Below are 13,100 nucleotides of genomic sequence, written 5' to 3' on the forward strand. Positions count from 1 at the left end.
AAAGGTAGATTATCCTATAAGGAATCTTGTATTACATTTTCATATCTTAGATTTAAAAAGAAAAACTTTTATGAATTTCTAACTCGAAATAATTTGCAAATTTTCGTGATTTTTCCATATTTTGTCATTTTTTGAACTTTAAATGCTTATAAAAAAAAACTGTGACTAACGATTTTTAATATTTTTCATCTGCCTTTGAAACAATATACTAGGAGCCTTCTATTAAATTTTCAAGCTTTTTTATCCAACAAATAAAATTTTATTGATATTTTTAGAAAAAAAACTAAAAAAAAATGGAAAATGAAAATGTCCGTAAAGAGCTCAAAATAAATCAAAATATTTTGAAAATGTTATGGTGTATAGAAGATGCTAAGATAAACATTCAGTCAAAATTTCATGTGTCTACGGTCATTTTTTTTAAAGTTACACCAAAAACCAAATTCAATTTTGTGAAAAATTGATTTTGCGTAAAAATTCCCGTTTTTCCTTAATTTTTCTTTTGTTTTTCACGTCGCTTTTGAAAACTACTGGGAAATTTTTACTTTTGACCCCCCAAAGTACCAACTAGATTCACTTTCCAATCATAAAAGTTACTGTTGAAGAAAATCGAAGCAGTTTTACTGTCCTAAAAGGTGATGACAGACACAAAAAAAAATAAAAAAATAAATAAAAAAATAAAAAAAAAAACACACATCATTGTAAAATCAATACATTCATCGTTCCACTCAGAATCTAATATTATTATAGTTAAAAAAAGTAATATTTAATGAAATATTGTCAGTTTCATTTTGTTATTTTATTTTTATTCATGTTGTATTAAAAATTAAAATTGTATATTATTTTAGTTGAAAAATAACATTAAGGATTTATTAATTAATAAATATTAACTAATTAGTATTTACTAATAAATCACATTATTTATAATATAATTTAAAAACAAATTATCTATTTTTTTTATCTAGATAAATTTTATCTTTAGATAAAAAAAAATTATGTTATATTTTATCTTATCTAGATGAATTTTGAATGAATTATCTGTTATCTATAAGATATTATCCAGATGATTTTTTGGTTATATTTTCCTAACACTGTATACTATATCTATGTATAGACGGTGACATATTATAATTAATAAGGGAGGAAAGTTCATCGATATTCGTTGTAGACTAGATCTGCTATAAAACACTTGATTGTGATGTTTATGCTTGGAAATATGCGGCATTTCGGAATTATTTAGATCCTGATTCTATGAGCTAAATGTGTATGGACCATTGTGATAAAAAGACTTGTGCCATTATCAAATTACCACTAGGTGATCTCCAATTTATTGGAAGAATAAGAGCATAAATAGGATCCATATGCTCGGCCATAGGTAAACGTGAATTTACGGAATTAGAGATACCTATCGTATTTATCATAATGTTTATGGTAAATCACTTACAATATATTTCAATAAACGTATTTCATTATTATTTTGAACAAATATTTTAACCTACATCGGAGACATTTTCCATTCACCAACAGAGTCCAATATTGGTTTTTTATACAAATGACAAATGCCAAGCATTCCTTTTGCGGATCGAGATTGGTAAAACCACAAAGGGGCGGGAATTGTTCAAATCTGCAAATACAATCAAAGCACAATAAATTCGTCTCAACTAGAAAACCATCTTATTGGTCGACTAACCCAAATAAAATAACTGATCTTATTAAATTCTACGTAAAGAATCGTATTTCTTAAATTTATACGGAAGTTAAAGGAATAATAGAGCTAATATCAGATCACATCCATGTGCTTCTCTCACTAAGCTCTAATGTAATAGTGAAACAAAATAAAATAATTTCTATAACAGACAAAAAACAAACTAGGACCTACTCAGGATTACGCTCGAAGAAAACATAATTCTTTCAACACGACTAATAACAATAGTAGACACAAAAATGGCAGTAAAAATATTAACCGATGACATTGTTAATGCAGTGGAAATAACAACTCCGGTAGTTATCAATGGTAATTACCGGTTAACTTATCCACTAGATATAGAAAAACTAGTACAACGAATATCCGGAGTTAGACGAACATGGGGTATAGTACACGGAAACCAACGGATAAACGGAATAGAACCGTGTAAGCAAAATTTTTTATGACAAAATCAAAGAAATGAAACGTTCAAATTATACTTGATTAGTCTCACTGTGACGGATAATACCGAATATTCGTTATGGCAAAATCTACAAGACACATGAAGACTGAAGAGCCCTCATGTTCAGATACTTTTACAGATATTTAAATATCATATTTGTAAGTTTATATTTTATATTGATGGCAATTGGCAATACGCTTGCAGACGCCATCCATAGCCACTGTGGCAGTTTTATGGGTGAGGCACTGCCTCATTGCCTCACTTGTAGTTAAAAAAAAAAATATATATATGCTTATTTTATATTGGGGTGTGGTACTATTTTGAACTTTATTCGTACACCTTAATTTAAAATATTTAATATATATCATATATTATTAGATGCTTTATATAAAGCATTATAATATTATCACTCTGAATTACTTACGAAATTGCCTTGCAAAGCAGTAGCTCATAAATGAAGAATCTATAGGAATACATAAATTATTAAATGTCTATACTTTATAATTTATTGTTACTGTATGTTCCATACTCATTCGTCTTGCCTGAATTGAATTAAATTAGACACAATCATTTTTTTGTTATTATTATACATACTTGAAAATCCGATCTCTTGTAATTTTTCTATCAGACATTTATAACATACAACATATTATATTAACAAAGTTAATATTATTTTATTAAAATGATTCATAAAAATGTATTGCAGTCAAATAAATTATATTCTAAAAATAATATAAGTTAGTTCCAACTCTCGTTAATACCTACCTAAAACTTAATACTACCATGTGTGTGTTTTCAGAAAGAAAAAAAACGAACAATCATAGTTGATCAGTAGGTTTCAAGTGCAGTACCTCGTCAAGGTGTAAGTCACTGTAATGGTTGTGTTAAATCTAAAAGTTGTGTTCAGTGATTTTTGGCGATGTCTCTCAAAGGTTAGGTTAGAGACTATATCTTTGACGCGGACCCGACGATTGAATCAAGGTTGGTCGTGGTCCGGTAAAAGTGTCTGGTTAGGTTTGTGGTGATAAAAACACAACACAAACATTTTATGGATGTAACACTTTAAATATATGCATTATATTACGACCAAATATGAATACATGTCCTTTTCCGCCGACTGTTGTACGTGACACATTTTTCTCAATTTCTCTTTAAAAAATACACTTGTCATAAATTTTGATTTTTAAAAAAAAATTTCCTATTTTGTGGCACCTTATCAGAGATCAGTCCTCCTTACCACCCTCAAATTAGGTATTATCTAGATGAGCGGTGGGGGAGCGTGGCCTTTCCTCCCACCTGTGGGCGGCCATGGACACAGTCCCCTTCACACCTTGCCGTGACCAGCTCGGCAGGAGAGTCAATCCGGTCGCGCTGCTTGCGTCCTGTAGTAGTGGTTGGAGATAAGGTAGACAGGCCGCTATAGTGCTTGTACATTGTACTTGCTAGTTGCTACTAATGCGGGCCGTCCCATCTTAGCCATGTACGTATATTCTATTATATTATTCTATTATATTTATAACTCAACAATAAACATGAATTCTACAATAAGTAATACGGCAAGTTAAATTATTGGTTACCAAAAACATCTCATTTACCATGATAAAAGAACATGGTATGATGACATCTTTTCCAAATAATTGACGGACTGCGCACACAAATCGCGGTTCTTTTGATTGGTCAATAGATTCCCGCCAAAATGTATTAATTTTAAATAGTTTATCCATGATAAAAGAACTTTTATCATGCATTTATCTAAAATAAATAGTAAATTGCCATCAATATTGCTATTAATATTCCTCAACAGTTAATGGTTAACTGTAGTTATAAAGTTTATAATATAAACGTTACTAATTACTATTATAATTTTTAATACGGAAATACAAAATTGGATACTAATAAATGAAAACATCTATTAAAAATTAATGATAACGGTTATTGATGATAACGTAACTGAACGGCGCGATGCCTACGTCACACGAATGAGTATCACATAAATGTCATCATACCATGTTCTTTTATCATGTCATTTACTATATTATTAACTATTTTAATAGTACATACATATTTTTATTTATATTGTAATGTATTATTGTTATTAATTTTTAAGACAATACAGACTTGCAGTATACCTAACGGTGTGAATAGGTTAGTGGTATAATTGTATAAATATTGAATATCTTTTAATTAATCTACAATTAAAAATGCCATTGTGTATAAAATATACTACAGTGAAACTTCCATATTATTTCGAATTCTCATGGGGCATAAAAAAATTCGTATTAATGAGAATTTCGTTAAATTTAATTTAATAAATTGTTTGCTAATTTGGTTTGGTTCTCAAGAATAAAAATTTCTAATAGCTTGTTAGTTCAAATTGCCAATTGGTACTATACTCTGTTCCATCTAAGATTGAACCACTCGGCTGACCAAAACACGTTTTTCCCGCGCATTCCCACCACAATCCGGACTTCGATGACTTTTCGCCAATCACAAAACGCATACCTAGCCATCGCATGGGGTGTCAGGCACAGTTTGACGGCTCAGTCTGCGTACGCGAAAGCGGTTCACTCTTAGATGGAACAGATAGTATATTGAGAGATCAAATTGACAATAATTACGCTTCTATAGGTATTGTTCTATGCTAAAACATACTACTATTATTGTTAATTATTAAAAATGGGATATTATTGGATATATAAATTATATAAGTATCTCTAGGGCTGAAGTTTGTTACATGATAAAGATTTAAAATTTAAATATTAAAGGTAGGCCAAGTTCTGCTTATCATGGTTACCTACTTTACATAAATAAATTGTAAAATGTTTTATAGTATAATATATTTAATAATATATAGAATATTATTCTTGTATAAAGTACTTTACCTTCGCACTCTAGAAATAAAAAATGAAAATCAATACTAGTTAAACGTAAAAAAAAAGTATGAAAATTATATTGATAGTAGGTAAATATTTAGGTAAAGAATTTTCTTATTATTAACTTGTATAATATAATATTAGTGTAAAGTTTCCTACTTAATAAGTTAATATCAGTTTGATATTTTAATATAAACACAACATAATCATTACCTTCTACGGAACCGCTACAACTTATAATGTATATCACAGTTACTGTTATTAAAACTTTATAAGATATCATTGTTAATGTTCAGTTCACTACAAAGAAAGACTAACGTGTTACTTTACAAATTATATATCAATATAACTATATGAGAATTTCCGAATAGGTAAAATATAATTCGTTGGTGTTTTATAAATTAACAACTAAGTAAACGTTTGACGCCTCATATATAATGTATAAAACACGATAACATGTAAGTGTGCACAACTGCATTTATTAGTTTATTTCGTGGACTGTTTTGACAAAAAAAAAAAAAAAAACACACACATTATTGTAAAATCAATACATTTGTGGCTCTCCATAGATTCTAAAATGACAATCATAAAGTGTTTTACACTTTTACACGTAATAAACATAATGTAACTTTTAAGAATAAACACAAAAATACAAAATTAAACATAATATATTATAATATAAAATTTGGATCTATACAATCCCATCTATACAAATACAATCATCAGTAATCAAATTCAAACACAACTACAAGTGTGCACTAAAGACAATCAGAAAAATATAGCCGTTGTCAAAACTTACATATGGGCAAAAAGTGATTTCCGAGTACATTACTGAATCGACTACAAGATTTGTTCATATTAACTAGGATACCTACGCCCTACCTATTATAACCTAAGTCAATAATTATAGAAAATATGATATAAGTACTACAAGGGGTTTAAGGGTTTAAAATTCCATCGAAATATTTTCAAACAATATTTTTTTATCGACATATGCAGCTATGTAAGATACAATTTTGAATTTTTTTTTAAATATTATTTTGTAGGTATAAGCACTCGACTATATTGACGTTAGTGCGTTCCACACGATACACACATTATTTACAGTCCATGTACAGTTATTATATCGTACCTATATACCCTCGCTGTATCTGCTCGTGTTACCTAGGTATGCGTTATTTCACGATTCATTTCGCAGTTTTTTCTATTCTTGATCGTTGTTCGATTTCATAAATTGTAACCATCTATACTCTATAGTATATTTTCGCCACCACAGCTTATAGAAGATGTATTCAAATGTATAATGAATAACTTGTATATTTGTTTTATCTCAAATAAAAATAAATAAATAATTATAAATAATAAAATAACATTTGAACAAAGGTGGGCATTAACTAGTTGAAAAGTTAATTTTTTTTAAACTTTTTAACTTAACTAGTTAATTCATTTTCTAATCAACTAATGTACTTAACTAGTTTTATTTACACTTGAAATAATTTAGCTTTTCTCAGTTGATTTAAAAAAAAATCCATCAAGTTAAAACATTTTGAAATTTTTCGTTTATACGAAAATATTACTATATCAGTATAAAATAAACATAATCCAATACAAAAACACAAAAATTTCTTTTCTTTTTCTTGATAACATAATTTTGTGTATATTAATATATTTTATTAAGTTGTAAATTATATATTATACGAGTAGCAATTATAAATGTTTTTAATAAAATTAATAATTTTAAATTTCACATTGACAATTGTTATGTTTTAATGTTTATTGTAACTTATAATATATATGAAGACCATTATGTATTCATCTTCACGTATTATGACATTCAATTTCTATACGATATAAAAAAATATATTTGTTAAATTATTAATTTTTGATGAGTATAGTTTGAATTAGTAAATAATAGTAAAGTAAAAGTAAAAGTGTATACATGTGTACATTATGATAAAAATTCAATAAAATTGTTTTTTATAATTAATAAATTAGAAACTAGAAAGACACATTCACTTTTTGTGATTCACATACTAATTAAAAACAAATAGATTAACTTTTTTTAAACTGAGTTAAGTTAATATTTTTTTTTTATATTAACTTTTAACTTATCGAGTTATATTTATAATTTGTTAACTGTTAACTTTTAACTTATCGATCTTGACTCCTCTTAACTTAACTTAACTTAACTTGAGTTGATTATTTTCATTAACTTGCCCACCTTTGTATTTGAAAAATTATTTTTATAAAATTTATTGAACATAAGTATCTATTATACAATTTACAATTATAATAATAAATGTATGATTGAATAATGATTTGGATGTTGGTTTGGGGTATGGATGAAACCAATAGGTATAACTCAAATTCATACTTCTTTTTTTTTTTTTTTTTTTTTTTCCATTTGAACCGACAGCAGAGGAGGATCTGTGTGAACACTATTACTCCTCTGCTGCCATCGTTTATTAATGTTTAATAAAAACGTTAATACATGCACATTCTTAACACATAACTAATTATGGTTGCTTCACCTTGAAAATAAACATTAATACAATAGGTACAATACAATGCAATACAATGCGATACAATAAATAATAAAGTCAGTCAGTTGGAGCGGCTGCCACTGCATTCGCTCTTCATTCGGTCTCAGCTATCTTTTCATCATGCTCCTTGCAGCTTAAAATGTTGTCAACCATGTCATAAAAGGACTGAGTGGCACGTTGGGAGGCAGCCCGTAGCCGGTCGTTCTCGTTGAACGGGACATCAGAGGGGCCGCACATCAAATCCTGGACGTCTCCCGGTGTTAAATTTCGGTTACCAACAAACATCTTCACTGGCAGCTGAAGCGGATCCCAGTAAGCACAATCAAATATTGTGTGTTCCGCAGTGTCCTCAGGGTGTTGGCAGTACAGGCAAGCCGCATCAGGGGCGCGCTTCATCCTGTGTAGGTAGTACTTGAAACACCCGTGTCCCGTAAGAGCCTGCGTTACATGAAACGTGAGGTCTTTGGGGCATCTTTTCGTCCATCTTATCAGGTCCGGAAGAATCGTGCGCGTCCAGGCTCCTCTAACGCCCCGACTCCATCGGTTCGACCAGGCAGCAAGCAAGATATCTCGCTTTGCTCTCCGGATCTCATCCTTTGAATCAGCTCTGTCCGGATCGTCAAGTTTACTTCGGACTCTTTTGCGTTCCAAAGCAAGAAGATCACCCGGAGGAGTTCCCGCCAGGAATAAACTCAAATTCATACTTGTGAATGTTGGTTATAATGATGTTTCATTAAAGTCTTGATACTGTTGTAGAATAATTGCTACAAATCAGCTATTTACTTATTTTAAGTGCTGAAAAAATATTTTTTATTTTTAAATTGTAGAGAAAGTATAGATATTGATTAGTGGTAGAAGTTTGTTAATAAACTACAATTCTTTAACACACATAGATTACAAATACTAATACAAATTACTTTTGTAATAAACATATTGACTAATTATTGAGTGATAAATGTAATTGAGCAATTAGATTTAATAGACAGTCTTAAAATAAATAAATTTATAAATTTGAGAAGCTATAGTGAATTGGATTCACTTGTCTACACTAACCAGCGACAAACGTTGTACATATTATAAAACATAACCATCTATTTAGATTAAATTTTTAATTTAAAAGTATTTTAAATCAATTAATTTAAATAATATAAAAATATTTTGTTGAAACAATTAGAAATTTATAAAGTATCAATAAATGGTCTATCATAAATTACACTAATTAATGATGTATTTCTTATAATAAAATACATTTTTTTATCTATCATAGTGTATTTCTGGATAACCTAACTACGAACAATGGGACTGTGTATACTAATATTATTAATGAAATTTGGCTACTACTGCTTATATTAAAATTACTCTACCAACAATTAAATTAATATTCCATGGTCCAGGTATTAGTATTAGGGTTGTATATTTCTACAGAGTCCTTTTGTTCTTCACCCATTTCATAACTTCCGCCCAAAACATGTAACAAACCATCACATTCGATTACTCCTAAAATAAAAAATTAATTTTAATTTAATACAATATATTATATTCTTCTAAACATATTTTCTCACCAGGCCTCCATCGGCACATATGCATATCAGCAATAGAAGTCCATACTCCAGAACTTGGTTTATACACTTCAACACTTTTAAGAATACCTGTTTCATTTAAACCACCAACAGCATACATAATGCCATCCATTAATCTTACACCAGCACCAGCGCGGCATACTGACATATCGGCAACTGGAGTCCATATGCCAAGCCTGGGGTCATAACATTCGACAGATTTCAATTGTGATGAATCTCCATTATCATAACATCCTCCCACCTACACGATTGAATAATATAAAATTGAATATACATTTAAAACAAAATAATAAAATATTAATTTACCGCATATAAACAATTATTGAGTACTTCCACACCTAATTCAGCTCTTGGGGTAGACATATTAGCTATCCTTCGCCATCCTTGATTATCCCAAACCTCTGCACTATTCAAATAATCAGCTTCATTGAATCCGCCAACCTAAAATTTAAACATTTAATATCATGTATATTTATAAAGCCTTTAAAACGAGTTATGACACTGATAAAACTTACAACATAAAAACGACCGTTTAAATAATTGAATGCACACCCATTTTAACTAACATCTTGACCGAACACATCCAACTTGGTGACTGTTACAGACAGAATTAGTTATTAATCTTGGCTTAATTGATATACCTAAAACGTTAAGCATTAGGACTTATTTATTTTATATAACTCAGCACGCAATTTAAATGATAACATACCTTTGTGAAGTTATTGAGTCATGTGTCGTTGAAGTTGATGTACATGGATAGTGCCCAAGGAGAGATTGGATGACTATTTACTGACAAATCTATTAGTAATTAGTACACTTATAGACTGCACATTCAAATAGTTTGCTAGTCCGAGGAAAGCTATGTCTGAAACATATTAAGCACATACAGTTATGGCTACCTTGTTGATATTAATGCTGTAAAATGTATATTTATATATAGCTAAATAAGTTAAACAAATTGGAGACGAAAATATTATCATACTTTGGTCCAACTGTCTAATAACGAACAAATAATAATACTTCCAAACTAAAACGGCAATAGGTACCATTGGTCATGACGAAATAGATTCTATTGTTGGTAACATATTAAAAGTAACAATACTCACCAGACAGTGGTCAACGAAATACGATGTCGTAACTCGTAGGTGTACGTTTATAAATATTATTATATTGCTTTAATGCTTTTTACGATGCAGTGACGGAGTACTGGCGTAGTGACACGCGTGGCGACTGACGACGTACTACAATAAATTATTAAATTGTTAATTAGCTCGCCATTGTAGCGAGCTGTGACTACCTTACCAATTAATGACATAGGTATCTAAATATCAATCTAAATCACATTGATAATAATACGTACGTAATCATATAATATACGCGCCGCGTAAATGGAATGTATAATATTGTAATACGCGAGCGCTGGCTCGCGTAAACTTAATACCTAATAATAATATCGATGGTACCGCGTATACAGTACGTGTGTAGTAGTAGTACCTAGCGCGACGATACCGCGTATACAGCGTGTAGCTAATAATATCGATCGCGTGACCATGAGCGGCGTGCGACAATGGATATATCAATATATGACTACGTATATAAATAATTCTAATTATTATAAATTAGGATTTGTGCTGTTATATTAAATAACACCATAAGCGTGCGCAGAATTTATTGTTGGCAGGGTAGTCTCATATACATAAGCACCTACATAAAACATTAACACACGCTACACGCATATTATATTACGTAGGTATTATAATATTCATATTCACGCCTAAGTTATAAAAACTAATTTGGATGGGGTATCCTCATTTAACTACATTTGCAATAGGTAGTAAAAATGTATTTTATGATTGGCTATCAATTATCATAATAATAATATTTAATATTGAGGGTGGCCGGGGGGAGTTCGCAGAGTAGTCAAGTGCCTACCACGACTACCCCGTGCGCACGCTTATGAATAACACCACAAATGTACAACAACAGTAGATATATGTTAAACATCCGGCGTGTGCAAGCGTGTGACTATTTCACGCTAGGCCTAACCGCAAGCCCAACCTAATCATGTATGGTCATGTGAAATTATAGAAGGGACAGGGACAGAGACCTATCGAGGAGAGCTGCTGGACAAGCGTCCATCAGACGAGCAACAAGCCTCAACAATAACGTTATAATAATATTATAATCACGAATAATATTATTATAATGTTATTATAATACTTTTAGTCAATCATTTGCTATTTGTTCTTAAGAACAGTCAACTAGCTAATATACTTAGTCACAACTCGCTATCATACAGTTAAATATTTGGACTTAGGGTATTTTTTCAAGCCATATTATTATATTTGAGTATAAAATAAATACAATTAATGCAATTCATCTTCGTGATTATTTCAATTACTTCCATCAGTTCATCTGCAGTTTTGAGCACGTTACATCATGTGCCACCTAACTATTATACTTAATATCTGTGCCGTGCTGTATAAACTAAAAAACAGGAACTATGAGAACTAGGCACGATATCGTAGGAGGGTGTGCGGGGTGTTCCTTTCAAAATATAATGCACAGTGGTGGAGATATAGCTTATATATAATGTATATCTTAAATCGTGATAAGGAATAAGAATTATTTTCAATGAAAAGACTGCGCATATTTTTTTAAGGGGCAATGTATAATTTATATGGGCAACCAACAATAAACACACGGTCACGTCACGAACCAAAATGACCACGAGAGCCGTAGGCAGCTCTTGGCAAAACCGCACCAAAAACGAACAACCCTTCACTTAGCACTGAGCGAAAAATTGCAGAGTGACACGATATACGTGTTCCCGGTGTGGCATATATAACGCGACTCGAGCTATGTCATGCCTGTGTAAGAGAGAGACAACACATACGGGTGTAGCGTCCTCTTAATCGGATTCAATTTTCTTTTATGCCGTTTAATATGCTTTTAAGAATTTTAGATCGTCACTCGTTAGCTTATTATTATTATTATTTAAAAAGAAAACCTCGTTTCTTAAATAAATTCTTAAAAACACATTATTATAATTTAAATTTTTTTTGAACTTATATAATATATTATACAAGTTGGTGTATGTGAGTGTGGTATAGGTATAGAAATGTACAGAGGCATATTGGGTAGTCTCAGCCCTTCAAAAAATATTTTTCTACCGGCCCATAATTTGTTATGGTGGCCCAATGGCCCATATTATATTGGCCACATATTAATATTGATGAATAATAATGGCTTTATCGCATTTGTTGCATATTCATTATATTATTATATAGCTGTCATAAAAATTGTAATGCAGCATTGCGGTCATTTTATCCTACCAGCCCAAAATGTTAGCAGCCTTACGAGATTTTCTCGAATGCTCGACTGGCCTCGACTGGTCTAGGAATGTAGGTATGCGTATTGTGTAATGTGTATTAAATATTTAATAAAATGTGCAGCACCTGACGTTAAATCCTGGGACCGCCTATGATTACATTATAATATTGCAGTGGTCATAAAATATTAATATGTACACCGAGCTAAAGCTTACAATATTTAAATCTGAGAAATTAAAAATGTTTAAATTTTTTTATTAAATAAATATTTAATAAATTTTATTTTAAAATAATAAAATTGTGTGAACTTGCCGTTAATAAAGCAATCATATTTTCCAATATCGGGTGCTAATGTCAGTAGCGTTTCGTTTTGTGAATGTTGAAATAAATAACCAGTAGATACGCAAATATACTTGAAAATCCTTTACTGTTAGGGATTTTCAAGTATTAGGGTACATAATGCCATAATGGTACATTGGTACGTACTGATTTTGATGTATTTCTGTTTATTGAATTGTTGTACCTACCTAAATTAAAAACGTGTTGAAAATATTATAATATGCAGTTATATGAACTGTTATAATTTGTACTTTTAGATTATAGTAGCAGCTAGAGCTCTGCACGGTCT

At 30.4% G+C, this 13,100-nt stretch overlaps 3 protein-coding genes across 7 annotated transcripts in view; all 3 read right to left on the reverse strand.

Moving 5' to 3' along the window:
- Window positions 1–5,655, reverse strand: part of LOC107884241 — a 16,744-nt gene extending 11,089 nt beyond the window's left edge. For all 3 annotated transcript variants that reach the window (XM_029488834.1, XM_029488833.1, XM_029488832.1), the window contains exons 1-4: window positions 5,231–5,655; window positions 5,027–5,035; window positions 2,739–2,765; window positions 2,569–2,607 (exon numbers count right to left, since the gene is read on the reverse strand). In XM_029488834.1, the coding sequence (XP_029344694.1) occupies window positions 2,569–2,607; window positions 2,739–2,765; window positions 5,027–5,035; window positions 5,231–5,300 (145 nt within the window). In that variant the 5' untranslated portion in view covers window positions 5,301–5,655. The remainder of the gene's footprint in view (window positions 1–2,568; window positions 2,608–2,738; window positions 2,766–5,026; window positions 5,036–5,230) is intronic.
- A 1,998-nt stretch (window positions 5,656–7,653) lies between these two features.
- Window positions 7,654–8,262, reverse strand: LOC103309923. The gene has a single exon (XM_008186646.1). The coding sequence runs from the start codon at window positions 8,260–8,262 to the stop codon at window positions 7,654–7,656; it is 609 nt and encodes a 202-aa protein (XP_008184868.1).
- On the reverse strand, window positions 8,258–10,501 carry LOC100569454 (kelch-like protein 2). 3 transcript variants are annotated; one of them, XM_008186641.3, is made up of 7 exons: window positions 10,247–10,501; window positions 9,850–10,005; window positions 9,656–9,781; window positions 9,447–9,581; window positions 9,123–9,381; window positions 8,929–9,057; window positions 8,258–8,355 (listed from the first exon to the last, which is right to left on the reverse strand). In XM_008186641.3, the coding sequence occupies exons 4-6, from the start codon at window positions 9,501–9,503 to the stop codon at window positions 8,936–8,938; spliced, it is 438 nt and encodes a 145-aa protein (XP_008184863.1). In that variant the 5' UTR covers window positions 9,504–9,581; window positions 9,656–9,781; window positions 9,850–10,005; window positions 10,247–10,501; the 3' UTR covers window positions 8,258–8,355; window positions 8,929–8,935. The 3 variants fall into 3 exon arrangements, with proteins under 3 accessions (XP_008184863.1, XP_016661404.1, XP_016661406.1); XM_016805915.2 differs by having other exon boundaries at window positions 8,925–9,057; XM_016805917.2 differs by lacking the exon at window positions 8,258–8,355 and having other exon boundaries at window positions 8,503–9,057; window positions 9,656–9,735; window positions 10,247–10,500.
- Window positions 10,502–13,100: the final 2,599 nt, after the last annotated feature.

Source organism: Acyrthosiphon pisum, chromosome A1 (genome assembly GCF_005508785.2).
Source record: "Acyrthosiphon pisum isolate AL4f chromosome A1, pea_aphid_22Mar2018_4r6ur, whole genome shotgun sequence".
NCBI classification, from domain to species: domain Eukaryota; kingdom Metazoa; phylum Arthropoda; class Insecta; order Hemiptera; family Aphididae; genus Acyrthosiphon; species Acyrthosiphon pisum.